General features: G+C 39.2%; 1 protein-coding gene across 3 annotated transcripts in view; it reads left to right on the top strand.

Annotated features, from left to right (window-relative positions):
- The window catches only part of LOC130923704 (amyloid beta precursor protein binding family B member 2-like), an 89786-nt gene extending 64592 nt beyond the window's left edge, over positions 1–25194 (top strand). For all 3 annotated transcript variants that reach the window (XM_057849618.1, XM_057849617.1, XM_057849619.1), the window contains 6 exons: positions 8569–8683; positions 10191–10266; positions 19892–19972; positions 20076–20191; positions 23437–23619; positions 23763–25194. In XM_057849618.1, the coding sequence (XP_057705601.1) occupies positions 8569–8683; positions 10191–10266; positions 19892–19972; positions 20076–20191; positions 23437–23619; positions 23763–23939 (748 nt within the window). In that variant the 3' untranslated portion in view covers positions 23940–25194. The remainder of the gene's footprint in view (positions 1–8568; positions 8684–10190; positions 10267–19891; positions 19973–20075; positions 20192–23436; positions 23620–23762) is intronic.
- Positions 25195–27097: the final 1903 nt, after the last annotated feature.

Here is a 27097-nt window from a genome sequence, read left to right as displayed (position 1 = left end):
TAGTGATGGAAGAAAAATGTAGTAGTAAAAGTATCTGAAGCTTTTGGAATTTCTCATATTTCCGCCTAAAATCACCATCCAATATGATCTGATCTTTGTAAAAATCACACAGATGAAAAAACAGTGTCTGCTTTAACCCTTTCTTGCCAAATGTATCACATTTGATACACTTAGAATTTCATGATTTTGAGACTAATTCAAAATTTTGAAATTTCTTTCCTCAAAAAAAAAAAAAAAAAATGGATGCAAGTCAACTCATGGATCTGCAGGTTCCATGAAAAAAAAAAAAAACAGGATTTAGCAAGGGTTATAGATATTAGAGCGCTTATTACACATATTATTAAAGATGTCCCGATCGATCGGGATGCCGGTCCGATCACGTCATTTTCAAAGTATCGGAATTGGCAAAAAAATATCGGACATGCCTTTTTTAAATATATATATTTTTTAATTAAATAGTTTTCTAATTGTATTTAACGTTACAGACAAAATGTCTTACTCTCACCCAGAGTCTTTAGTTTTGGCTTAAAGTAGGGCTATCAAATTTATCCCGTTAATGGCGGTAAGTAAGTTTTTTAAAATTAATCACGTTAAAATATTTAACGCAATTAACGCATGCGCTGCACGACCCACTCACGCATTGTCACGTTTAATCTATTATGGCGCTGTTTTACCTATGTAAAGAGCTAACAGGCAGCGTAAAATGAGTAGAGAGAATTTTGGCAGCCTTTGGAGCCATTTTTTAATTAGATAAAGCCTTACAATCCCGCTCTCAACAATTAGAAATATCGAGGGAAGCAACGTGGGGAAGAAAGGTAGTAGTTGATCTTTTTCTTAACGCCCTATGTTATTTCCCAACGCAGAGAAGATGTATCAATTGGTGCCACCACGCACAGTCATGGTTGCACTTCCCATCATGCATTTGGGCAGAACAGTTAAATGGCTACAGTATCATTTACTGAAACTCAACAAATACACTAGATGGCAATATTTAGTCGCAATATACAAAGTCACATTTATCCTTTAAGAATTACAAGTCTTTCTATCCGTGGATCCCTCTCACAGAAAGAATGTTAATAATGTAAATGCCATCTTGAGGATTTATTGTCATAATAATCAAATAAAGTACTTATGTACTGTATGTTGAATATATATATTCGTCTGAGTTTTATTCATTTTTTTCTTAATGCATTGCCAAAATGTATATGATCGGGAAAAATTATCGGGAATGATTGGAATTGAATCGGGAGCAAAAAAAAAAAAAAAGCAATCGGATCGGGAAATATCGGGATCGGCAGATACTTAAACTAAAACGATCGGGATTGGATCGGGAGCAAAAAAACATGATCAGAACAACCCTACATATTATTTTTTTTCTTTTTTACAAGTTTGAAAAAAAGGTTTCATTAAGACCTTATTTTTCAAATTTTGTGATTCTCTAAAAAATGCTTCTTATTGCAGGCATTAAAGGGTTCTAAACCAGCCAAACATTTATAGGTTTTCCTATTTTAATGAGGATAGTATGCAAACAATGACAGAAGGGGGAAAAATACGTAAGTGAACCATCATATTTAATATTTTGTGGCCCCCCCCTTTGGCAGCAATAACTTCAACCAGAGTATTCTTGCAGCTGCAGATCAGTCTGGCACATCAATCAGGACTAATCTTGGCCCATTCCTCTTGAAGGAATCTGACCTTTTAGCAAGATTGCCGGAATCACGCCAGCTGGCTGGCGCAGCTCCAACTACCCGGGCCAGCGAACCCCGACAACCCGGCCAAAAGGCCAAACTCCGCGTGTTCACCATAGTCTTAAGCCCTTTTACTGACTCCATTTTGAAAGCTGGAAAAAGGCTTCGAAACACAAGTTGACAATTTACCGTATTGGCCCGAATATAAGATGGTGTTTCTTGCATTGAAATAAGACTGAAAAAATTGGGGTCGTTTTATATTCTAGGTCTAGACATTATTACCATTCATGACGCTAGATGGCGCCAGATATCATTGAAGCGATGTTCTGTTATGACAGATCTCAGCTACTCTCTAGTTTAACCAGTTTTCATTATTTTATTGCAATGTTTTTCCTTATTCAGATTTGTTTCAAGACTACAGTTACAGTTAGATTTCACTTTGATGGTTAATGCAATTATTGGAATTTTGTTGTTTTATCACAATAGATTGGTTTATTTCCATTTCAAAAACCAGAAGCCATTCATTTACGAATGTGATTGCGCTTTAGTTTACATATTTAAATGTTCAGATATTAAGATTTGAATGAGGCAAAATAGCATGCTTTTTCTCTCAAATATATTGTTATAATCATTTGTTTCGGATGTACTGTAATTTTCTGTATAAAAAAATAATTTGGTTTTCAAAAAGTCTTTTTTTCAAACTTGAGTCTTGAAAAAGAGGGGGTCGTCTTATAATCAGGGCCGTCTTATATTTGGGCCAATACGGTATACAGGTCGACAGCAATCAAACGGCAAGGCAAAACAGCAACAATCCCAAGCGAGGAGGCAGACTCGTTCCAGGGTCATTATATCACAAGTCAACAAAAGGTTCCCTGAGAAAAATGACAACGATTCGTTAAACATTCAGTCTTTTTGAAGGCTCTCGTGGGGCGGGCCGTGGGCAGGAACGGGGTGTGTTTGGGTCTTCTGTTGCAGATTTGGGCGGTCAAGTTCGTGTATCACTGTTGCTGGGTCATGGTTATAATGAGGCAACTGAGGTATGGGAGGTTCAGCGCGCTTCACCGTCTGAGAGGCGCTGAGCTATCAAACTTTTTGTTATCGGGTATTGTGGTAGTACAGAACGTCCCGCTATTTGTTCTGGACTGTCCTGAAGAGCTGATTTGGTGTTGCAGACGTGGGCTTGTAGATGTCTTGCATTTCACCTGGTAGTCAGCGTCAATAATGCTCAGTCAGCTGCATGACGCATGCGTTGGGCTTTCGTGGTCAGATGGCGTCCTTATCTGCAGGTTGTCTTGGCGCTGCAAGTTCTAATCATTCCAAATGCAACTGTTCATAATATCAAATATATTCTGCTACCATGATATAAATGCTATTTATTCTAATATTGGGTGTGTTAGAGGAATACAAACAGTCAAACAGTAAATACGAGAAAAGATACTATTTCTTCACTCTCTACAAAACTGCTGTAGTTCAGTCAGATTCCTGGGATGTCTGGCATGAATCACTGTCTTTAGATCATGCCACAGCATCTCAATGGGGTTCAAGTCTGGAACTTGACTTGGCCACTCCAGAACATGTATTTTGTTCTTCCGAAACCATTCTGAAGTTGATTTACTTCTGTGTTTTGGATCATTGTCTTGTTGCAGCATCCATCCTCTTTTTAGTTTCAACTGTCTGACAGACGGCCTCAGATTTTCCTGCAAAACTTTTGAATTCATTCTTCCATTAATGATTGCAAGTTGTCCAGGCCCTGCGGCAGCAAAACAGCCCCAAATCATGATGCTCCCACCACCATGCTTCACTGTATGGATGAGGTGTTGATGTTGGTGAGCTTTCCCATTTTTCCTCCACACGTTACATTTTGTGTTAATTCCAAACAATTCAACTTTGGTTTCATCAGTCCGCAAAATAATTTGGCATAACTTCTGCGGAATGTCCAAGTGCCTTTTTGCGAACAATATTTGAGCAACAATGTTTTTTTAGACAGCAGTGGCTTCCTCCGTGGAGTCCTCCTATGAACACCGTTCTTGGCCATAGTTTTACATATAGTTGAGATATTGGACCGTGCCAGTGACTTCTGTAAGTCTTTAGCAGACACTTGAGGGTTCTTTTTTATCTTTCTGAGTATTCTGCACTGAACGTTTGATGTCATCCTTGGTGGACGACCATTCCTTGGGGGAGAATCAACATTACCAAACTCTCTCCATTTGTAGAAAACTTTTCTGACTGTCGATTGATGAACATCCAGACTTTTAGAGATGTTTTTTTTTATCCTTTCCCAGCTTTATACAAATCAAGAATCCTTGATCGCACAGTTTAGTTCACACAGCTCTTTTGACCGAGCCATGATGCAAATCAGACAATGCTTCTCATCAAGACATTTCTTAGCAGATGTCTGTTTTATAGTGGGCAGGGCAGCTTTACACCACTCATCCGAGATTGGGCACACACCTGACTTAAAATGTTTGGTAAAAATTGGTTTCAATAGCTCTTTAAGTGTCCTTAGGCAGAGGGTTCACTGACTTATTTTTCCCCCTTCTGTCATTGTTTGCATGCTATCCTCATTAAAATATGAAAATCTGTAAATATTTGGGTAGTTTTAGTTAAAGCAGACACTGTATTTTCATCTGTGTGATTTTGACAAAGATCAGGTCCCATTTGATGGTGAATTTATGCAGAAATGTGACAAATTCCAAAAGGTTCTGATGCTTTTTCATACCACTGTACGTGAAAAAAAACTTAATGAAGCATGTTGATAAGACACTACGACGGAGTATTTAGGCCAAATAGTTAAATACGAGATTAAAGTCGGACTGTTGCTATGAGACAAAATATGTCTCATTATTACATAGGGGTAATGTAGCTGTGGGCTGCTACGCGCTTTACATACATGTACCTTAGCGAGGAGCTACGAGGAAGATTTGGTATAAATTCTTCTATGAATTATGATTTGATGTAGATGAAAAAAATAATAAGGGATTCCTTATTTGTAAAACCGATTCCAAAACACAAGATGCTTCCAATATTATTGATTTTAACGGAGGTGGCAACGCGCTACGTAAAGTACGTAGCTGCTTATTTAGCTACATTCGCCCGACATTAGCCCCTAATACTCCGTCGTACAAGGCACATAAAGGTAACTTTAATAAAAAAATGTCAATAGTTAAAATTGTATGGATTTACGATCTGCCAGCTTGTTGTCTCCTGTCATCTTCCAAAATTACAACTGGGTGACGGCGAATTAGACATCTACTGTATAAGGCTATAAATTAAAATAGACACTTGTTTGTTTGTTACAATCATATATTGTAATCCTATATTTATTTGACGTAACCATATTGTGAGATAATCATTATCGTATCGCAAATAGTATCGTATCAGGAGCTACCCAGAGGTTCCCAGACCTACCTATTGGTATGGAAGATGTGGGCTGAGCAAGTCCACGAGGAAACGGTTGAAGAAAATGTGGAATATAAATTGGCCATTAATCCACATATTGGCACAAAGCTAAACGGCCTCTAGGTGAAGCGTTTCATCTTAATATGCATTAACGTCCTCGAGCAGCTCGACAAAAAGTAACATCTGCAGGCTAGGAGAGAAGAGGCACAGACACCGGAGTGCTGTTCCAATGAGATAGAAGAAGATATAGTTGTTTTTATTTTTTTTGAAGGGGAAAGAAAGAAAAGTAAATTAAGGAAGTGTATCGTTGCCACTTTAAAACAAACAAAAAAGTATGTTTTGATATGAGACATGGAGTAAACATCTGTCAGTGCTTTGTGTTTATAAATGTGTTCATGCTGTGTTCTCATATTGCTTTTTGCCTTTTTTTGTGTGTGTGAACAGCGTGCTTTTTTTGTGTGTGACAAGTGTCAATCTCATCAGTCATTTTGTTGTCAGGGTTTGTTAATAACGATATAAAAGGAGGTTTAATTGTAGTAATTTCGACAGTAAGTTGAAACTAGGTCATTTGTTTGTTATCATTTTTGGGCTATTTTTGTTAAGTTGTGTGTAACGGAAGTGTATTTATGTCACCTCCCCCAATAAAAAGTCCAGTATCACATTTTTACATGATAATGTCATTTTAAAAAAATGTGATCTCTATCAGAGTACAAACTTGACAATTTTATGTAAAAACAAGATAATTATCATAAAAACGTGAAAACTATCATTTAAAAATGTGATCTTTATTATGTAAAATCGTGATAATTATCATGTACAGTAAAAATGTGATAATTATCTTGTAAAAATGTGATAATTATATGAAAATTTATGTAAAAACTTAAAACTTGTGTGAAGATTGTGAAGATTATCATGTAAAAATTAAGAATTAAGAATTATGTAAAAGCATGATAACTATCATTTAAAAACATGATAATCATCCTGCATAAATGTGATAATAATCATGTAAAAAGTAATCATTTTCATGTCACAACGTGATAATTATGTCAAAACGTGTTAACTATCATGTAAAAATGTGATACAATGTATAAATGTGATAGTCATGTAAAAATGTGATACCTATCATGTAAAAACGTGATAATTATTGTTAAAATGTGAAAAGTCATGTAAAAAGTGACAATTATCATGTACAAACATAATTATTATGAAAAAATGTGATAGTCATGTAAAATGTTATAACATGCAAAAATGTGATAATTATGTAAAAATGTGAAAAATCATGTAAAAAAGTGATAATTATCATGTACTCTATAAACTTAATTTAATTTTATCAGATTCAGATTCAGTTTCATGTACAAATTAATTATTATCATGTACAAACGTGATAATTATCACGTGAAAGCGGGATAATTATGTAAAAATGTGATAACTATTATGTAAAAAAGTGATAATTATCATGTAAAGTATAAAAGTGATAATATACAGTATATATATATATATATATATATAATCATGTAAAAATAATAACTCATGTAAAACGTGGTAATTGTCATGTAAAAATGTGAAAATTATGTAAAAAAGTGATAATTATCATGTACAGTATAAACGTGATTTTTTATCATGTAAAAACATGATTATTATCATGTACAAACGTGATAATTATTACGCTTTCACATGATAATTATGTTAAAATGTGATAACTATCATGTAAAAACTATTACGTATAACGTAACGTTCTGTATAATATATATTAATTCTATTGTACAGTATAAACATGATAAATTGATAATTATCATGTAGAAATGTGAAAACGATCATGTAAAAAGGTGATAATGATCATATGAAAACATGAAAACTCATGTAAAAGTGATAATTATCATGTAAAATTGTTACTTACTATATAAATGTGATAACTATGTAAAAACATAAAAACTAACATGTAAAAACAATTATCACGTACAAGCATAATCATTTGAAAAAAAATGTAAAAACTTGATAATTATCGTGTAATAATGTGATAATTTCAATTAAAAACGTGATAACTGTCATATATAAATGTGATAACTATCATGTACAAACATGATTTTTATCATGTGCAAATGTGATCTATTTCATGTCAAAACGTGATAATTACGTAAAAACGTGATAACCATTATGTAAAAATGTGATAACTATCATGTAAAAACGTGATAATTACCATGTAAAAATGTGAAAACTACAATGTAAAAAAGTGATAATTATAATGTACAGCACAAACGTGATTATTTTCATGAACACACAATAATAATAATAATTATCACGTGAAAGTGTGACGATTATGTGAAAATGTGATAACTATCATGTAAAAAGTGCTAATTATCATCTAAAGTATAAATGTCATAAATATCATGTGAAATTGATCATGTATAAACGTGAAAACCATCATGTAAAAACGTGGTAATTACCATGTAAAAATGTGAAAACTACCATGTAAAAAAGTGATAATAAACATGTACAGTATAAACGTGATTATTATCACGTACACACGTGATAATTATCACGTGAAAGTGTGATGATTATGTGACAATGCGATAACTATCATGCAAAAAGTGCTAATTATCATGTAAAGTGTAAATGTCATAACTATCATGTGAAAACGATTATGTATAAACGTGAAAATTATCATGTAAAAACGTGATAATGATCATGTGAAAATGCATGTAAAACTGATAATTATCGTGTAAAAATGTGTTATGTATAAATGTGATAACTTTGAATGTAAAAATTAACATGTATAAACATGATAATTATCACGTACAAGCATAATAATTATGATGTAAAAACATGAAAATGTAAAAACGTGATAAATATGATGTAAAAATGTTATCTTGTAAAAACATGAAAACTCATGTAAAGACGTCTTGATTATGCACAAATGTGATTATCATGTAGAAAAGTGATAATCATTAAGTCAAAACCTGATAATTATGTAAAAACTATCATGTAAAAACATACTAATTCTCATGTAAAATGTGATAATTTTCATGTCAAAACTCATGTAAATACATGATAATTATGTTAAAACGAGATAATTATCGTGGAAAACATGATAACTTCTGTGTAAAAACTTGACAACTATCACATAAAACGTAATTATAATGTATAAATTGAAAACTATCTTATAGTTCTTACGATTTTACGTAATAACTTACACATTTTCATGATATTATCAGGTAAAAAAGTGATGCTGGACTTTTGTCGTTGGTGTGCTCGTAGTCTGCTTCCTTCGAAAATGGCTTGTCATGTCCTACAAAAGAAATAGAATGATGTCACTCACAAATCACTGACATTAAAAAGGAAAGATCATCGTCAAGGTCATCACCGTACTTACTTTCTGACTTTCCTCCCCTCCCCTCAAGTCCCAATTGTACATGGCGGCCGCGATGATGTCACGGCAGTGCATGGAAGCGCGCTAATTTTTCGTGTTCTGCTGGACCTTCAGGGACTTTGCCTACGTGGCGAGGGACAAGAACACGCGGGTGCTCAAGTGTCACGTGTTCCGATGTGATACGCCCGCCGCAGCCATCGCCACAAGTCTTCATGAAATCTGCTCCAAGGTGGGTGCTGTTTCTACTTAAACTCCCAATTCGTGTCGTGCTGATACTAGCATTAGTGGCGATGGGACACTAAAATGGCAGATTGGACGTCTGTTGCCGTCCATGGCAGACAAACACCTATTAGTTTATCACCAGTAGACGTCCAATCCATTTGAAGCAGGAAGGTGTCAGCGAATGAGTAAATTACATATGCTTTGACATTGATAAAATATTTGTTTTAAATGACTTGATATAACTTGATTTTAATGTCATTACATTGACTTTAATGGGATTAATGGGAATGTCGCCCCTACCAACATGGCCGCCCTGAGGCCATGTTTGTAGCGGCAATGAAGGCTCTTTTCATGCTTCTGCCGTGAATTGAAAAGAGTTCGTCACCAGTGGGCAGTGTGATTTTTGACCAAACACTTACCATTACAGCACATTGACATTAAACTGGCGCCCAAGTAAGTCGATGCCATTGACGGCCATGCACGTCCAAATTTCCCGTTGATTATCAATGGCAGAAAACCCAGGGTGGTTGTGATTTTTGACCAAGAACTTACCATTAAAGCCATTGACATTCAATTGGTGCCCAAGTAAGTCAAGGCCATTGACGGCCATGCACGTCCAAATTTTCCGTTCATTATTAATGGCAGAAAACCCTGTGTGGTTGTGACTTTTGACCAAAGACTTACCATTAAAGCCATTGACATTTAACTGGCGCCCATGTCGATGCCATTGACAGCCATGCACGTCCAAATTTCCTGTTGATTATCAATGGCAGAAAACCCTCGGTGGTTGTGATTTTTGACCAAAAACTTACCATTAAAGCCATTGATATTCAACTGGCGCCCAAGTAAGTCAAGGCCATTGACGGCCATGCACGTCCAAATTTCCCATTCATTTTCAATGGCAGAAAACCCTATGTGGAAGTGATTTTTGACCAAAAACTTACCATGACAGCCCATTCACATTCAACTGGTGCCCAAGTAAGTAGATGCAATTGACGGCCATGCACGTCCAAATTACCAGTTCATTATTAATGGCAGAAAACCCTGTGTGGTTGTGATTTTTGACCAAAAACTTACCATTACAGCCCATTGACAAATAAGTTGATTCCATTGACAGCCATTCAGCAGGACATGTCCCCAAAATATCCTCAAATCAACAGGAAGTGACATGATAGATCTGTACCTCCCAGAGCAAAGTCCCATCGTAATTTCTCCAGAAATTGCAGTTTCTAGTTTGACATGTTAACCGAGTGGAAGAGGGAGACAGATTGCATCTTTTGACACAGGTCATATGGGAACTCAGCAAGTATTCAGCGATTACTTCTGAAAATTTACATCCGAGAACTATGATAGCATGAATAATGTCGCTGATCTTCAGATGGAATACGTATCATGATGTTTCTTCTCATGTTTTCTCATTGTATGTCATTCCTCTTGTCAATGTCTTGTTTTGCTCCTCTCACTCATAATTCTGTGTGCTTGTGTTTCCCTTCCCTCAACTCTCTATTGTCCAGATTATGGCGGAAAGGAAAAGTGCCAAAGCTGCAGCTGGCAGCTCCTCCCAGACTGGCTCGGATGTACCCCTACAAGGTATAAACACACACAAATACACACAAAACCGATGTACTATTCTTTTGTATCTCCCCTATGAGAGGATGGATCTGTCGACCGTGTGCTATGTGGTGTCTTGTCTCGCATTACAGCATCCCTCCAAAGTACAACTATGTCATAATATATAGATGGTATTATGCACTGATAAGACTAGAAGAAATCCCCTTTGCTGTTTTCCATTTTTGCTTAAAGTCCCGTGGGTTCCGGGACCTGATAATTACATCGGAAGAAAGAAAAGCACCATCTGAATTCATGAATGTAGATTTGTTCTCTGGAAAAGGAAGACCAGCATCTCTAATAAGGGAAGATCTATATTGACTCTTAAGCTTCTACCACTTATTAGAAGGCAATTAGTGTTTGTTTGAGGTGAAAGGCTCCCTAACCCAGACTTCCGCTTCAAGTGGATTGGACGTCTATTGCTGTCAAAGGCAGACAATGAGTTTAAAAAATGAAATTAGTTCTTCCTCTAGCCAGGATGAACCCTCTCGCACATTACTTTATCACTAGGGGATGTCCAATTCACTTGAATGGGGAGGGTGGCAAGTTTCGCGGGCTCTGGGACACTCGGGAATAAACCTTTTTGGATCTTGTCCTGATGATATCAGGTCACTTCCTTTTGATACAGGTCACTTCCTGTTGATACCAGGTCATTTCCTGTTGATATCAGGTCACTTCCTATTGATTTGGGGCTTTTCAGGCTGACTTTCTGCTGATATGAGGTCACTTCCTGTCAATGTGACTTTTATAGATCACTTCCTGTCAATATGGCAGCACTTCTTGTTGACACAGGTCACTTCCTGTTGATAACAGGTCACTTCCTGTTGATTTAGGGGCTTTTCAGGGTCACTTTCTGTTGATATCAGGTCACTTCCTGTCAATATGGCATTTTTAGATCACTTCCTGTTGATGCGGGGTCACTTCTTGATGACATCAGGTCACTACCTGTTTATGTCAGGTCACATCCTGTTGATTTGGCATTTTTGGCTACTTGTTGATTTGGCATTTTTCGATCACTTCCTGTTGATGCAGGTCACTTCCTGTTGATATCAGGTTACTTCCCTGTTGATAACATGTCACTGCCTGTTGATTTGGCAGTTTTGGATCGCTTCCTGTTGATTCAGGTGACTTCCTTTTGACATCAGATCACTTCCTGTTGATACAGGGTCACTTCTTGATGACATCAGGTCACTTCCTGTTTTTGTCAGGTCACATCCTGTTGATTTGGCATTTTTGGATAACTTCCTATTGATGCAGATCACTTCCTGTTGATATCAGGACACTTCCCTATTGATAACAAGTCACTTCCTGTTGATTCAGGTGACTTCCTTTTGACATCAGATCACTTCCTGTTGATACAGGGTCACTTCTTGATGACATCAGGTCACGTCCTGTTTATGTCAGGTCACATCCTGTTGATTTGGCATTTTTGGATAACTTCCTGTTGATTGCAAGTCACTTCCTGTTGGTTTGGGGACATTTCAGGGTCACTGTCTGCTGATGTCAGGTCACTTCCTGTTGATTTGGCATTTTTGGATCACCTACTGTTGATACAAGGCACTTCCTGATATCAGGTCACTTCCTATTGATTTGGGGCTTTTCAGGCTCACTTTCTGCTGATATCAGGTCACTTCCTGTCAATGTGGCATTTATAGATCACTTCCTGTCGATACAGGGTCACTTCTTGTTGACATTAGGTCACTTCATGTTTATATCAGGTCACATCCTGTTGATAACAGGTCACTTCCTGTTGATTTAGGGGCTTTTCAGGGTCACTTTCTGTTGATATCAGATCACTTCCTGTCAATGTGGCATTTTTAGATCACTTCCTGTTGATGCGGGGTCACTTCTTGATGACATCAGTGTTAGGTTTTGTGTTGATTCCCTCCTAGTGCGTCCTTGTAATTGCCATTGATTTCACCTGGTGTACCGCTCCTTGTGTATCCTCCAATCTGCGTCCACCTGTGTCACCCATCTGTTCCTCATTGTCTCGTTACCCTTTGTCTGCGTGTGTATATAAGCTCCCAGTTTCTTTTCAGTCCTTGTTGCATCATTGTCAACGTCAATGTCCACGTCCATGATCTGGTCAGCATTATTCCAAGCCCTCGTGTTCCGTGTAAGTTTTTGAAAAGCAGTCTTTTGTTAGTGATAGTTTTGTTTGCCTCAGTGCTATCTTTTGATTACCACAGCCTTTGTTTTGTACTTTGTTTTTAGTTGGCTTTAATTAAATCATTTTTGCACCGTTATCTGCTTCGCCTCAATTTCCCTGCGCTTGGGTCCACCTTGCCCGCCCGCACTCCCTGACAATCAGGTCATTTCCTGTTTATGTCAGGTCACATCCCGTTGATTTGGCATTTTTGGATAGCTTCCTGTTGATGCGGATCACTTCCTGTTGATATCGGGTCACTTCCCTGTTGATAACAAGTCACTTCCTGTTGGTTTGGGGGCATTTCAGGTTCATTGTCTGCTAACATCAGGTCATTTCCTGTTGATTTGGCATTTTTGGATCACCTATTTTTGATACAGGGCACCTCCTGTTGACATCAGGTCACTTCTTATTGATTTGGGGCTTTTCAGGCTCACTTTGTGCTGATATCAGGTCACTTCCTGTCGATTTGGCCTTTTTATATCACTTGCTGTTAATACGGGGTCACTTCTTGTTGACATCAGATCAGTTCCTGTTGATATCAGGTCACTACCTGTCGATTTGGCATTTTTCGATCACTTCCTGTTGATGCAGGTCACTTCCTGTTGATATCAGGTTACTTCCCTGTTGATAACATGTCATTTCCTGTTGATATCAGGTCACTTCCTATTGATTTGGGGCTTTTCAGGCTTCACTTCCAGTCAATACGGCGTCACTTCTTGTTGACATTAGGTCACATCCTGTTGATAACAGGTCACTTCCTGTTGATTTAGGGGCTTTTCAGGGTCACTTTCCGTTGATATCAGGTCACTTCCTGTCAATGTGGCATTGTTAGATCACTTCCTGTTGATACGGGGTCACTTCTTGATGACATCAGGTTACTTCCTGTTTATGTCAGGTCACATCCTGTTGATTTGGCATTTTTGGATAACTTCCTGTTGATACGGATCACTTCCTGTTGATATCAGGTCACTTCCCTGTTGATAACAAGTCACTTCCCGTTGATTTGGCATTTTTGGATCACCTACTGTTGATACTGGGCACTTCCGGTTGATATCAGGTCACTTCCTATTGATTTGAGGCTTTTCAGGCTCACTTTCTGCTGATATCAGGTCACTTCCTGTCGATTTGGCCTTTTTATATATCACTTGCTGTTAATACGGGGTCACTTCTTGTTGACATCAGATCAGGTCCTGTTGATATCAGGTCACTACCTGTCGATTTGGCATTTTTCGATCACTTCCTGTTGATGCAGGTCACTTCCTGTTGATATCAGGTTACTTCCCTGTTGATAACATGTCACTTCCTGTTGGTATCAGGTCACTTCCTGTTGATTTGGCAGTTTTGGATCGCTTCCTGTTGATTCAGGTGACTTCCTTTTGACATCAGATCACTTTCTGTTGATTTGGGGGGCTTTTCAGAGTCACTTTCTGCTGATATCGGGAAACTTCCTGTGCAAAACATTTCTGTGCCACTTTCTGTTCAGTAACCAATCAGCAACAGAAAGTAAGCCGTAAATGCCCCAAGAGGAAAAGGAAGTGATCGAAAATTAACAGGAAATGATGTGAATTTTCCCAGTGACCCAAAATCAACAGGAAATGACCTGAATTTCCCAAGTAACCCAAAACGAACAGGAAGGGACCTGTAAATGCCCCCTAAAACAAACAGGAAGTCACCTGTAAATGCCCTAAAATCAACAGGAAGTGATCCGTAAATGCCCCAAAAGGAAAAGGAAGTGACGGGAAATCAACAGTGTTGGAATTCGCCCCCCCCCCCCCCCCCCCCCCCCGCCAAGACGGACGTGGGAGCGGTGACAGCCGGACGAAGTGGTGCTCCGCTGCTCACCGCTCCTGTCCGATTGATTATATTACTTGTGTTCGAGTAATGCAAACAGTCAGACGGTGCCTACGAGAAACGGTACCATTTTTCCTTTTCCCCCTCATGAGCGCCGATAAGGTGATTCACTTTACTGTGTTCAAGGGCACGGAGTGAAGTCTGCCTAAACTATAGTTAGATGAATGCGTTAGACTAATGCAAACAATTATATGGTGTGTGCGAGAACGGTACCTATTGCCTTCAACAGGAAATGACATGGAAATGAAACGTGAATTGCCCCAGTAACCCAAAATCAAAAGGAAGTGACCTTTAAATGCTACAAAATCAACAGGAAGTGACCTATAAATACCCCAAAATCAACAGAAAGTGACTGAAAATCAACAGGAAACAGCATGAAATGGCGCAGTAACCTAAAATCAACAGTAAATGACCTGTAAATGCCCTAAAATCAACAGGGAGTGACCTGGAATGCCCCCAAATCAACAGGAAGTGACCGAAAATAAACGGGACATGATGTAAAATGCTCTAGTAACCCAAAATCAACAGGAAGTGACCTGTACATACCCTAAAATCATCAGGAAGGGACCTGTAAATGCCACACAAAACAAACAGGAAGTGACCTGTTAATGCCATAAAATCAACAGGAAGTGATCCGTAAATGCCCCAAAAGGAAAAGGAAGTGACGGGAAATCAACAGGAAATGACATGGAAATTAAATGTGAATTGCCCCAGTAACCCAAAATCAACAGGAAGTGACATATAAATGCCCCAAAATCAACAGGAAGTGACTGAAAATCAACAGGAAACGGCATGAAATGGCGCAGTAACCCATAATCAATAGGAAATGACCTGTAAATGCCCCCAAATCAACAGGGATTGACCGCAAATTAACGGGAAATGACGTAAAATGCCCTAGTAACCCAAAATCAACAGGAAGTGACCTGTTCATGCCCTAAAATCATCAGGAAGTGACCCGTGAATGCCCCAAAATCAATAGGAACTGACCTATAAATGCCCCAAAATCAACAGGAAGTGACTGAAAATCAACAGGAAACGGCATGAAATGGCGCAGTACCCAAAATCAACAGGAAATGACCTGTAAATGCCCTAAAATCAACAGGAAGTGACCCGCAATGCCCCCAAATCAACAGGAAGTGACCGAAAATAAACGGGACATGACGTAAAATGCCCCAGTAACCCAAAATGAACAGGAAGTGACCTGTTCATACCCTAAAATCGTCAGGAAAGGACCTGTAAATGCCACCCAAAACAAACAGGAAGGGACCTGTAAATGCCATTAAATCAACAGGAAGTGATCCGTAAATGGCCCAAAAGGAAAAGGAAGTGACGGGAAATCAACAGGAAATGACATGGAAACGAAACGTGAATTGCCCCAGTAACCCAAAATCAAAAGGAAGTGATCTTTAAATGCTACAAAATCAACAGGAAGTGACCTATAAATGCCCCAAAATGAACAGGAAGTGACCTGTTCATACCCTAAAATCGTCAGGAAAGGACCTGTAAATGCCACCCAAAACAAACAGGAAGTGACCTGTAAATGCCATAAAATCAACAGGAAATGACTCAGAAATGCCCCCAAATCAATAGGAAGCGACCAAAAATAAATATATTTTATATTTTAGAGCTATTTCCTGACCCATGTATCGATAATTGCTGTATCGCCATATTGTGATATCATTCTTATCTTGGATCTTGTATCGCATATGGGATTGTGAGCTACCCAGATTTTAAACCTGACCGAGCCACGCGACCCTGAATGGTTGCCCATTTGTGTTCCACTAGACTTGAGTTGAATGGGTCTCCCCTTTCTCCTCTGTTTGTCTTTAGTGTGCATTCAAGTGTAAAAAAGAATCATACTCACCCTTGATCCGTTTTCCCTAAAGCGCTGATACGAAAGCACTCAGATGAGTTGAATCCAGGTAGGAGTCATTATCCCAGATTGATTAGTCTTAGTCCTTCCATATCCATCATGGAGATGAGCTCGTGATGAATTACTACTCCCTGAAAATCTCTCATTAAGATGCTGATGGTGCCAAATCGTTCATGATAACAGTGAACAGGTTGATTTGGGGGCATTTCGGGGTCACTTCCTGTTAATATTGGGTGACTTCCTCTTGATTTGGAGGCATTTTAGAGTCACTTCCTGTTCATATTTATGTTGAGACATTTCAGGGTTACTTCAGGTTTACTTCCTGTATATATCGGGTCACTTCCTGTTGATTTTGAGGCATTACAGGTCACTTCCTGTTGATAAAAGGTCACTTCCTGTAGATACCGAGTTACTTCCTCTTGATTTTGGGTCACTTCCTGTACATATTGGGTAACTTCCTGTTGATTTTGAGGCATTACTGGGTCACTTCCCATTCATGTTGAGGCCTTTCAGGGTCACTTCCTGTAGATATTGGGTCACTTCCTGTTGATTTTGAGGCATTCCGGGGTCACTTCCTATTGATTTCTGGTCATTTCCTGTTGATATGGGGACATTTCGGGGTCACTTCCCGTACATGTTGGGTAACTTCCTGTTGATTTTGAGGCATCACTGGGTCACTTCCCATTCATGAGGCGTTTCAGGGTCACTTCCTGTAGATATTGGGTCACTTCCTGTTGATTTTGAGGCATTCCGGGGTCACTTCCTGTTGCTATTGGGTCACTTCCTGTAGATACTGAGTTACTTCCTGTTGGTTTCTGGTCATTTCCTGTTGATTTGGGGACATTTCGGGGTCTCTACCTGTACATATTGGGTAACTTTCTGTTGATTTTGAGGCATTCTGGGGTCACTTCCTGTTGGTTTCGGGCCACTTCCTTTAGATATTGAGTTACTTCCTGTTGATTTTGGGTCACTTCATGTACATATTGGGTAACTTCCTGTTGATTTTGAGGCATTACTGGGTCACTTCCCGTTCATTTTGAGGCGTTTCAGGGTCACTTCCTGTAGATATTGGGTCACTTCCTGTTGATTTTGAGGCATTCCGGGGTCACTTCCTGTTACTATCGGGACACTTCCTGTAGATACTGAGTTACTTCCTGTTGATTTTGGGTCACTTCCTGTACATATTGGTTAACTTCCTGTTGATTTTGAGGCATTACTGGGTCACTTCCCATTCATGTTGAGGCGTTTGAGGGTCACTTCCTGTTGATATTGGGTCACTTCCTGTTGATTTGAAGGCATTTTAGAGTCACTTCCTGTTGATTTTGAGGCATTTCAGGATCACTACCTATAGATATCGGGTCACTTCCTGTTGGTTTTGAGGCATTCCGGGGTCACTTCCTGTTGATTTTGGGGCATTTCAGGTCCACTTCCTGTAGATATCGGGTCACCGCGTGTTGTGAGGCATTTCGGGGTCACTTCCTATTGATAACGGGTCACTTCCTGTTGATTTTGGAGCATTTCAGGTCCACTTCCTATAGGAATTGGGTCACTTCCTGATGATTTTGAGGCTTTTAAGGGTCACTTCCTGTTGTTTTTGAGGATTTTTTGGGTCACTTCATGTCCGTATAGGGTCACTTTCTGTTGATTTTGAGGTATTACGGGTCACTTCCTATAAATAAAAGGTCACCTTCTATTGAAACCGGGTCACTTCCTGCAGATACCGAGTTACGTCCTGTTGATTTCTGGTCATTTCTTGTTGATTTGGGGACATTTCGGGATCATTTCCCATTGATATCGGGTCACTTCCTGTTGATTTTGAGGCATTACAGGTCCACTTCCTGTAGATATTGGGTCACTTCCTGTTGATTTTGAGGTATTACAGGTCACTTCCTTTAATTAAAAGGTCACCTTCTATAGGTACCGAGTCGCTTCCTGTTGATTTTGGGTCACTTCCTGTTCATTCTGGGTAACATCCTGTCAATTTTGAGGCATTACTGGGTCACTTCCTATTCATGTTGAGGCGTTTCAGGGTCACTTCCTGTAGATATCGGGTCACTTCCTGTTGATTTTGAAGCATTCCGGGGTCACTTCCTGTTGATATCGGGTCACTTCCTGCAGATACCGAGTTACTTCCTGTCGATTTCTGGTCATTTCTTGTTGATTTGGGGACATTTCGGGGTCTCTACCTGTTGATCTTGAGTCACTTCCTGTTGATTTTGAGGCATTTCAGGATCACTACCTATCGATATCGGGTCACCTCCTGTTGATTGTGAGGCCTTTCGGGGTCACTTCCTATAGATATTGGGTCACTTCCTGATGATTTTGAGGCTTTTAAGGGTCACTTCCTGTTGTTTTTGAGGATTTTTTGGGTCACTTCATGTCCTTATAGGGTCACTTTCTGTTGATTTTGAGGCATTCCGGCGTCACTTCCTGTAGATATTGGGTCACTTCCTGATGATTTTGAGGCTTTTAAGTGTCACTTCCTGTTGTTTTTGAGGAATTTTTGAGTCACTTCATATTGTTATCGGGTCACTTTCTGTTGATTTTGAGGCATTCTGGCGTCACGTCCTGTAGATATTGGGTCACTTCCTGTTGATTTTGAGGCATTTAAGGGTCATTTCCTGTTGTTTTTTAGGCATTTTTGGGTCACTTCCCATTGATATCGGGTAACTTTCTGTTGATTTTGAGGCGTTCCGGGGTCACTTCCTGTAGATATTGGGTACCTTCCTGTTCCTTTTGAGGCTTGTAAGGGTCACTTCCTGTTGTTTTTTAGGCATTTTTGGGTCACTTCCTATTGATATCGGGTCACTTCCTGTTGATTTTGGGGCATTTCGGATCCACTTCCTGTAGATATTGGGTCATTTCCTGTTGATTTTGAGGCATTACTGGGTCACTCCCTATAGTTTTAGGCATTTCAGGTTCACTTCCTGTTCATATCGGGTCACTTCCTTTTGATTTGGATGCATTTCAGGGTCACTTCTTATTGATATCGGGTCACTTCCTGGTGATTTAAAGGTATTTTAGGGTCACTTCCTGATCCTATTTGGTAATTTCCTGTTGATTTTTATTTCAGGGTCACTTCTCATAGATATTGGGTCACTTCCTGTTTATTTTGAGGCATCTAGGACGTCCTGTAGATTTCGGGTAACTTCCTGTTGATTTGGGGGCATTTCAGGGTCACTCCTGTTGACAATCGGGTCACTTCCTGTTGATTTGAAGACATTTTAGGATAACTTACTGTACATCGGGTAACTTCCTGTTGATTTTGAGGCATTACAGGGTCACTTCTTGTAGATATCGGGTCACTTCCTGTTCGTATTGATCAATTCTTTTTTATTTGGGGACCTTTCGGTGTCACTTCCTATTGATCCTGTTTTTCCAACTCACATGGGTTGGAAATCGATAGGAGTGAATGGAAAATTTTGTGCTATTGAAATGAATGGCGGGTGAATTGGGCCATTGGATATGAATGGGAAATTTGGGCCATTAGAAATGAATGAGTATGTTTCTGACATATTTTAGCCAAACCGTACGTTTTTGGCAAAAACTGCATCTAACTTTTGTGTCCTGAATTTTTCGATGTATAAATGATGTCATTTGGACAAAAAGTGTAGGACAAGTAGCGTTTTGAAATTTCATATTTTTAGGTATAATACTATAGAATTGCATTGTATGCAAATCTAGCATCAAATATGCAAACATGTTTGAATGGGATTTCTTTCTCCACTGTGCAGAATTTCCAATACCAAAGACTGAGCTGGTGCAAAAGTTCCACGTGTTCTATCTGGGAACGACCTCAGTGACTCGGCCCATAGGTACGAATAAATCTGCTCTTATAAAAATCGAACGCTCCGCCGCCTCGCCGTAAATCCCCGCCTTCTCTCGGTTCACGCTCCCCCGTGTGTATTCTTTCTCCAGGTATGGACATCATAAACGGAGCCATTGACAGCCTGGTGTCCTCTACGGGCAAGGAGGACTGGACACCTGTTATTCTGAGCATCGCCGATACCACTCTGGCTGTTATCAAAGAAAAGGCATGTTCAATGAAATGTTATGTCGGAGTTCTAATTGAATCCAATCTATTTGGTAACTAGATTTCGATTAACCATTTATAGGGCAGTCATTTCAAAAGATGTTGATGTTTTCAACCAAAATTTTCAGCTAGTTTTCAAGTTTCTATGTTAACTCATTGGCTGCCACTGACGACGCTAGATGTCCAATCCATTTGATGTGGGAAGGTTGGCAGCAAGGGTGGACCGGGGGAGTGGCCCAGGAGGCATTGAAAGACCAGCCTACATCATGGACGGTTTTGGAAGCCATCAAGCTGGCAACACAGAGAGGTCCACTACTAATATTCACCAAAACTTATTCAGAACTGTGGATTTACAGTGCCACAAATATGAGAACTGTAACCTGTAACCAGGTCAAAGTATGCATGTAGGACTTTTAATTCAAAATTTCTAAATATTGGCACAATAAAAATGCATAGTTTTGACTAAGGTAGTATTCAGATAGGTCCACTTCTAATTTTCACCATCTTTGTCCAGAACTAATTCCGGATTGTGAATTTACAGTACCACAAAAATGAGAACTGTAACTTAACCAAAGTATACATGGATGACTTTTAATTCAAATTTTCTAAATTTAGGTAAGGTAAAAATGCATAGTTTTGGCTATGTGAGTAGTCAGAGAGGTCCACTTTGAATGTTCACCTTTCTTGTTCAGAATTTATTCAGAATTTTGGATTTACAGTACCACAAAAATAAGAACTGTAACCTGTAACCAGATCAATGTATGCATGTAGTACTTTTAATTCAGAATTTCTAAATTTTGGTAAAGCAAAAAGGCATAGTTTTTAGTGTGTGAGTAGTCAGAGAGGTCGACTACTAATAATAACCATCCTTGTCCAGAACTTATTCAGAATGGTGGATTTACAGTACCACAAAAAAGAGAACTGTAACCTGTAACCAGATCAAAGTATGCATGTAGGACTTTTAATTCAAATTTTCCAAATTTTGGTCCAGCAGAAATGCATAGTATTGAGTATGTGTGTACCCAGAGAGGTCCACAACTTATTCAAAATTGTGGATTTACAGTACCACATATGTAAATGAGAACTGTAACTTGATTAAAGTTTAAATGCATGACTTTTAGTTCATTTTTCCAAATATTGGTACAACAAAAATGCCTAGTTTTGAGTATGTGAGTAGTCAGAGAGGTCAACTAGTAATATTCACCAACCTTGACTAGAACTAATTCATAATTGTGGGTTTACAGTACCACACAAATGAGAGCTTTAACCAGATCAAAGTATAGATGTAGGACTTTTAATTCAAAGTTTCTAAATTAGGATACAGTAAAAATGCATAGATTTGACTATGGCAGTATTCAGATAGGTCCACTTCTAACATTCACCATTTTTGTCCAGAACTTATTCAGAATTGTGGATTTACAGTAGCACAAAAATGAGAAATGTAACCTAATCAAAGTATACATGTAGGTCTTTTAATTCAAATTTTCTAAATTTTGGTACAGTAAAATGCATAGTTTTGAGTGTGTGAGTAGTCAGAGAGGTTCACAACTAATATTCACCAACCCTGGCCAGAATTTATTCAAAATTGTGGGTTTACAGTACCACAAATTTGAGAACTGTAACCTAATCAAAGTGAATGTGTAGGACTTTTAATCCAAATTTCCTGAAGTTTGCTCCAGTAAAAATGCAGTTTTCAGTACGTATGTAGTCAGAGAGTTCCACTACTATTAATCACCAACCCTGGCCAGAACTTATTCAAAATTATGGATTTACAGTGCCACAAAAATGAGAACTGTGACCTGTAACCAGATCAAAGTATACAGGTAGGACTTTTAATTCAAATTTTCTAAATTAAGGTACAGTACAAATGCATTGTTTTGACCATGAGAGTTTTCCGAGAGGTCCACTTCTAATATTCCCCATCCTTGTCCAAAACCCTTTCAGAATGTTGGATTCACAGGTACCACAAAAATGAGAACTGTAACCTGTAACCAGGTCAAAGTATACAGTACATGTGGGACTTTTAGTTCTAATTTTCTAAATATTGGCGCAAGAAATGCATAGTTTTGACTAGTGATGTCCCGACGGATCGGGTCCGTATCGGAATCGGCAAAAAAATATCGGCCATGCCTTTTTAAAAAAAAAAAAAATATATATATATATATATATATTTTTTTAAATTAAATCGTTTTATAATTGTATTTAACGTTACAGACATAATATGTTACACTCATCCAGAGTCTTTAGTTTAGGCTTAAGGTAGGGTTATCAAATTTATCCCGATAACAGCGGGAATTATTTTTTAAAAAATGTATCACGTTAAATATTTAACGCAATTAATGCATGCGTTGCACGACCCACTCACGCATTGTAGCGCTCAATCTGTAATGGCGCCGTTTTACCCATTTAGAGAGATAAAAGGCAGCGTAAAATGAGTAGAGTGACTTTTGGCAGCCTTTGGAGCCTTTATTTAATAGGCTAAAGCCTTACAATCTCTCTCCATGCGATTAGAAATATGGGAAGCAATGTGGGAAGCAAGGTTGCAATTGATCTTTTTCTTAACACCTTATGTTAATTCCCAACGCAGAGAAGATATATCAATTTGTAGCACTACGCACAGTCATGGTTCCACGTCCCATCATGCATTTGGGTTGAATGGCTGCAGTATAATTTACTGAAAGCTCAACAAATACACTAGATGGCAATATTTAGTCACAATATACAAAGTCTTTCTATCCGTGGATCCCTCTCACGGAAAGAATGTTAATAATGTAAATGCCATCTTGAGGATTTATTGTCATAATAAACAAATACAGTACTTATGTACCGTATGTTGAATGTATATATTTGTCCGAGTTTTATTCATTTTTTTCTTAATGCATTGCCAAAATGTATATGATCGGGAAAAGTTATCGGGAATGATTGGAATTGAATCGGGAGCAAAAAAAAAGCAATCGGATCGGGAAATATCGGGATCGGCAGATACTGAAAACTAAAACGATCGGGATCGGATCGGGAGCAAAAATACATGATCGGAACAACCTTCGTAAAAATGCATAAATTTGAATCTGGGCGTAGTCAGAGAGGTCCACTACCAATATTCACCAACCTTAGCCAGTACTTAATCAGATATGTAGATTTCCAGTACGGTAGTCACTTGCTTTAGTATAAAGGGTTAAACAGGTGACGAATGAACAATACAAGGTAGAAGCAATGAGTCAAAGTCTCTTCCTGACTTCCCCATAGGAGGAAGAAGAAGAAGCTTTGGTCGAGTGCCGTGTCCGTTTCTTATCCTTCATGGGAGTCGGGCGAGACGTCCACACGTTTGCTTTCATCATGGACACAGGAAACCAGCACTTCCAGTGCCACGTCTTCTGGTGTGACCCCAATGCCGGATGCGTGTCGGAGGCCGTACAGGCGGCGTGCGTGGTAAGAAACAATAAGTAAAGTAAAAAGTAATTAAGTAAAAAAAGGTGTCTGAGAGCTTAAGAGGATGCTCGCCTTTAGCATTTAGCATTTAAAATGACCTTTAGTTTTGTGTCATATCTTTTAATGCCTTCTCCTTCTTTCAGCTGCGCTATCAAAAGTGTCTGGTTGCACGGCCGCCCTCGCAACGCGCCGGTTCTTCGTCCTCACCCGCCGCGGACTCCGTGAGCCGCAGAGTGAGCACCAGCGTCAAGCGTGGCGTCCAGTCCCTCATAGACACTCTGAAAGCCAAGAAACCACCATCAGAACTCCCTCAGCAATGACCCTGACCGGTCGGCACAGCGCCCCGCCCTTCACAACTCACACCTTTGCTGCCATGGTAACTAGTGTTGCACCGATGCTAGTATCAGTACCGATACGGCACCTAAATGACGTCAACGCTATCGAGGAGTAGTAAGAAATAATGCGCTTGATCTGCGAATTAGGTACTCTTGGAAATCTATATCTCAACCGACGGTCGCCTGGCCCAACATGGCCGCCAGCTACTCATGCCAAATAGACAAGAAGTGACCTGATATCAACAAGATTTGAACCTGAAATGCCGCTAAATCAATAGGAAGTGACCCAATATGAACGAGAAGTGAACACCAAATGCCCCCAAATAAACAGGTAGTGACACAAAATGAACAGGAAGTGATCCCAAAATGCCCCCAAATCAACAGGAAGTGACCCAATATCCACAGGAAGTGAACTGGAAATGCCCCCAAATCAATAGGAAGTGACCAATATGAACAGGAAGTGAACCCGAAATGCGCCGAAATCAACAGGAATTGACTCAGTATCTGCAGGAAGTGAACTGGAAATGCCCCCAAATCAACAGGAAGTGACCCAATATGAACAGGAAGTGAACCCGTAATGCCCACAAATCAATAGGAAATGACCCAAAACAAACAGGAACTGACCCTGAAATGCCCCCAAATCAACAGGAAGTGACCCAATCTCTACAAGAAGTGAACTGGAAATGCGCCCAAATCAACAGGAAGTGACCCAAAATGAACAGGAAGTGAACCTGTAATGCCCACAAATCAACAGGAAATGACCCTAAATGAACAGGAACTGACCTTAAATGTACAGTAAGTGAACTGGAAATGTCCCAAATCAATAAGAATTGACACATAATGAACAGGAAGTGACCTGAAATGCCACCAAATCAACAGGAAGTGACCCAATATGAATAGGAAGTCATCCCGAAATGCCCCCCAATCAACAGGAAGTGACCCAATATGAACAGAAAGTCATCACAAAATGCGCCCAAATCAATAGGAAGTGACCAATATGAACAGGAAGTGATCCCAAAATGCCCCCAAATCAACAGGAAGGAACCCAATATGAACAGGAAGTGATCCCGAAATGCACCCAAATCAACAGGAAGTGACCAATATGATCAGGAAGTGATCCCAAAATGCCCCCAAATCAACAGGAAGTGACCGAAAATGAACAGGAAGTGACCTGAAATGCCACCCAATCAACAGGAAGTGACCCAATATGAACAGAAAGTCATCCCAAAATGCGCCCAAATCAATAGGAAGTGACCAATCTGAACAGGAAGTGATCCCAAAATGCCCCCAAATCAACAGGAAGGAACCCAATATGAACAGTAAGTGATCCCGAAATGCACCCAAATCAACAGGAAGTGACCAATATGATCAGGAAGTGATCCCAAAATGCCCCCAAATCAACAGGAAGTGACCGAATATGTATATGGGAAGTGAACTGGAAATGCCCTTTAATCAACAGGAAGTGACCCAATATGAACAGGAAGTGAACCCGTAATGCCCACAAATCAACAGGAAGTGACCCAATATGAACAGGAAGTAGTTGCCAGCTACTCATGCGATTGTTAACCCCCCCCCCCCCCCCCCCCCCCCCCCCCAAAAAAAAAACACTTGTCCAATCATGTTGCATCTTTGTACTGTAGACATCCAATCCATTTGTAGCCCTCCCACTTCAAAAGGATTGGCGGTCTTGCGCCATCAATGGCAGCCAATGAGTGAATAGCAGACGCTTTCACATTGATAATCGGTTGAGAAAGAAGCTAGCCATGACTTCATTTTAATATCAATGCATTGACTTTGACAGGAACGTCGCCCCTACCAACATGGCCGTCATAAGACCATGTTGGTAGTGGCGATGAAATGTCTATTCGTGATTTTGTCAGTTCAAATGAGTTCATCACTTGAAGTGGGAATGAACGAACGTTCTCCCCTCCCAATTCAAATGAATTGGACGTCTGTCTATTGACGTCATTGGTCAAGCATCGTCTGACGTGGTATTTGTACAGTATCGGCCGATACCACGCAGCTAGGTATCAGAATCAAGAGCTTAAAAAAATGGTGTCGGTGCAACACTAATTGTAACCAGTGATGTAAATATACAGTATATGTTAGCGAAAACCACCATGGACAATAAGGCCACATTATTAGATTAAGGCTCAATGTGCAAGATGATTGGAGCTTTCACTCTCAATCAGCATCTGACTGAAAGGTGGTTGGGTCATCTAAGCCTCAATGTTTGTGTGTCTTCATGTCCAAAATCAACTGGACAGGCAGCCTTTCAGCAACTGCAGCTGCCCACTCAATGAAATTCATAGGATGGTCATTGTTTTTAATAGGGTGCCATTTGTGTCCCTTACATAGCCCCTGAAGGGACATTGACAGAAATAAAATAAATATAGGCAATCTGGTGGGCACCAAATTGTTTAAAGTGCGCACCAGAAACTGTCTGGTAAACATTAGCATTATATAGCATTTAAGCTAGCAAACTTTTGCTACGCAAGTTAGCCAATTGTTGCACAAAAATAGCAAAGGACCACTAGCTTAAATGCTATATAATGCTCATGTTTACAACAATTGGTTCACTTGCATAGCAAATGTCCGCTAGCTTTAATGCTGTATAATGCTAATGTATACCAGATAGTTTCTGGTGGGCACCAGATTATTTCTAGTGCGCACCAGAAACTATCTGGTAAACATTAGTATTGTATAGCATTTAAGCTAGCAAACTTTTGCTATGTAAGCCAATTGTTGCAAAAAAATAGCAAAGGTCAATTGGTTAAATGCTATATAATGCTAATGTTTACAACAATTGGTTAACTTGCATAGCAAAAGTCGGCTAGTTTAAATGCTAAATAATGCTAATGTTTGCAGTGCACACCAGAAACTATCTGTTAAACATTAGCAGTATATAGCATTTAAGCTAGCAAAACTTTTGCTATGCAAGCTAGCCAATTGTTGCCAAAAAAAAAGCAAACGTCCACTAGCTTAAATGTGATATAATGCTAATGTTTACAACAATTAGTTAACTTGCAAAAGTCTGGTACCTTAAATGCTATATAATGCTAATGTTTACCAGATAGTTTTTGGTGGGCTCCAGATTGTTTTTTGTGCGCTCTAGAAATTATCCGGTAAACATTAGCATTATA

This window comes from Corythoichthys intestinalis, chromosome 11 (assembly GCF_030265065.1).
Source record: "Corythoichthys intestinalis isolate RoL2023-P3 chromosome 11, ASM3026506v1, whole genome shotgun sequence".
Lineage (NCBI taxonomy): Eukaryota > Metazoa > Chordata > Actinopteri > Syngnathiformes > Syngnathidae > Corythoichthys > Corythoichthys intestinalis.
The sequence above is the reverse complement of the archived record's forward strand: the minus strand, read 5'-3'. Positions and strand labels throughout refer to the sequence as shown.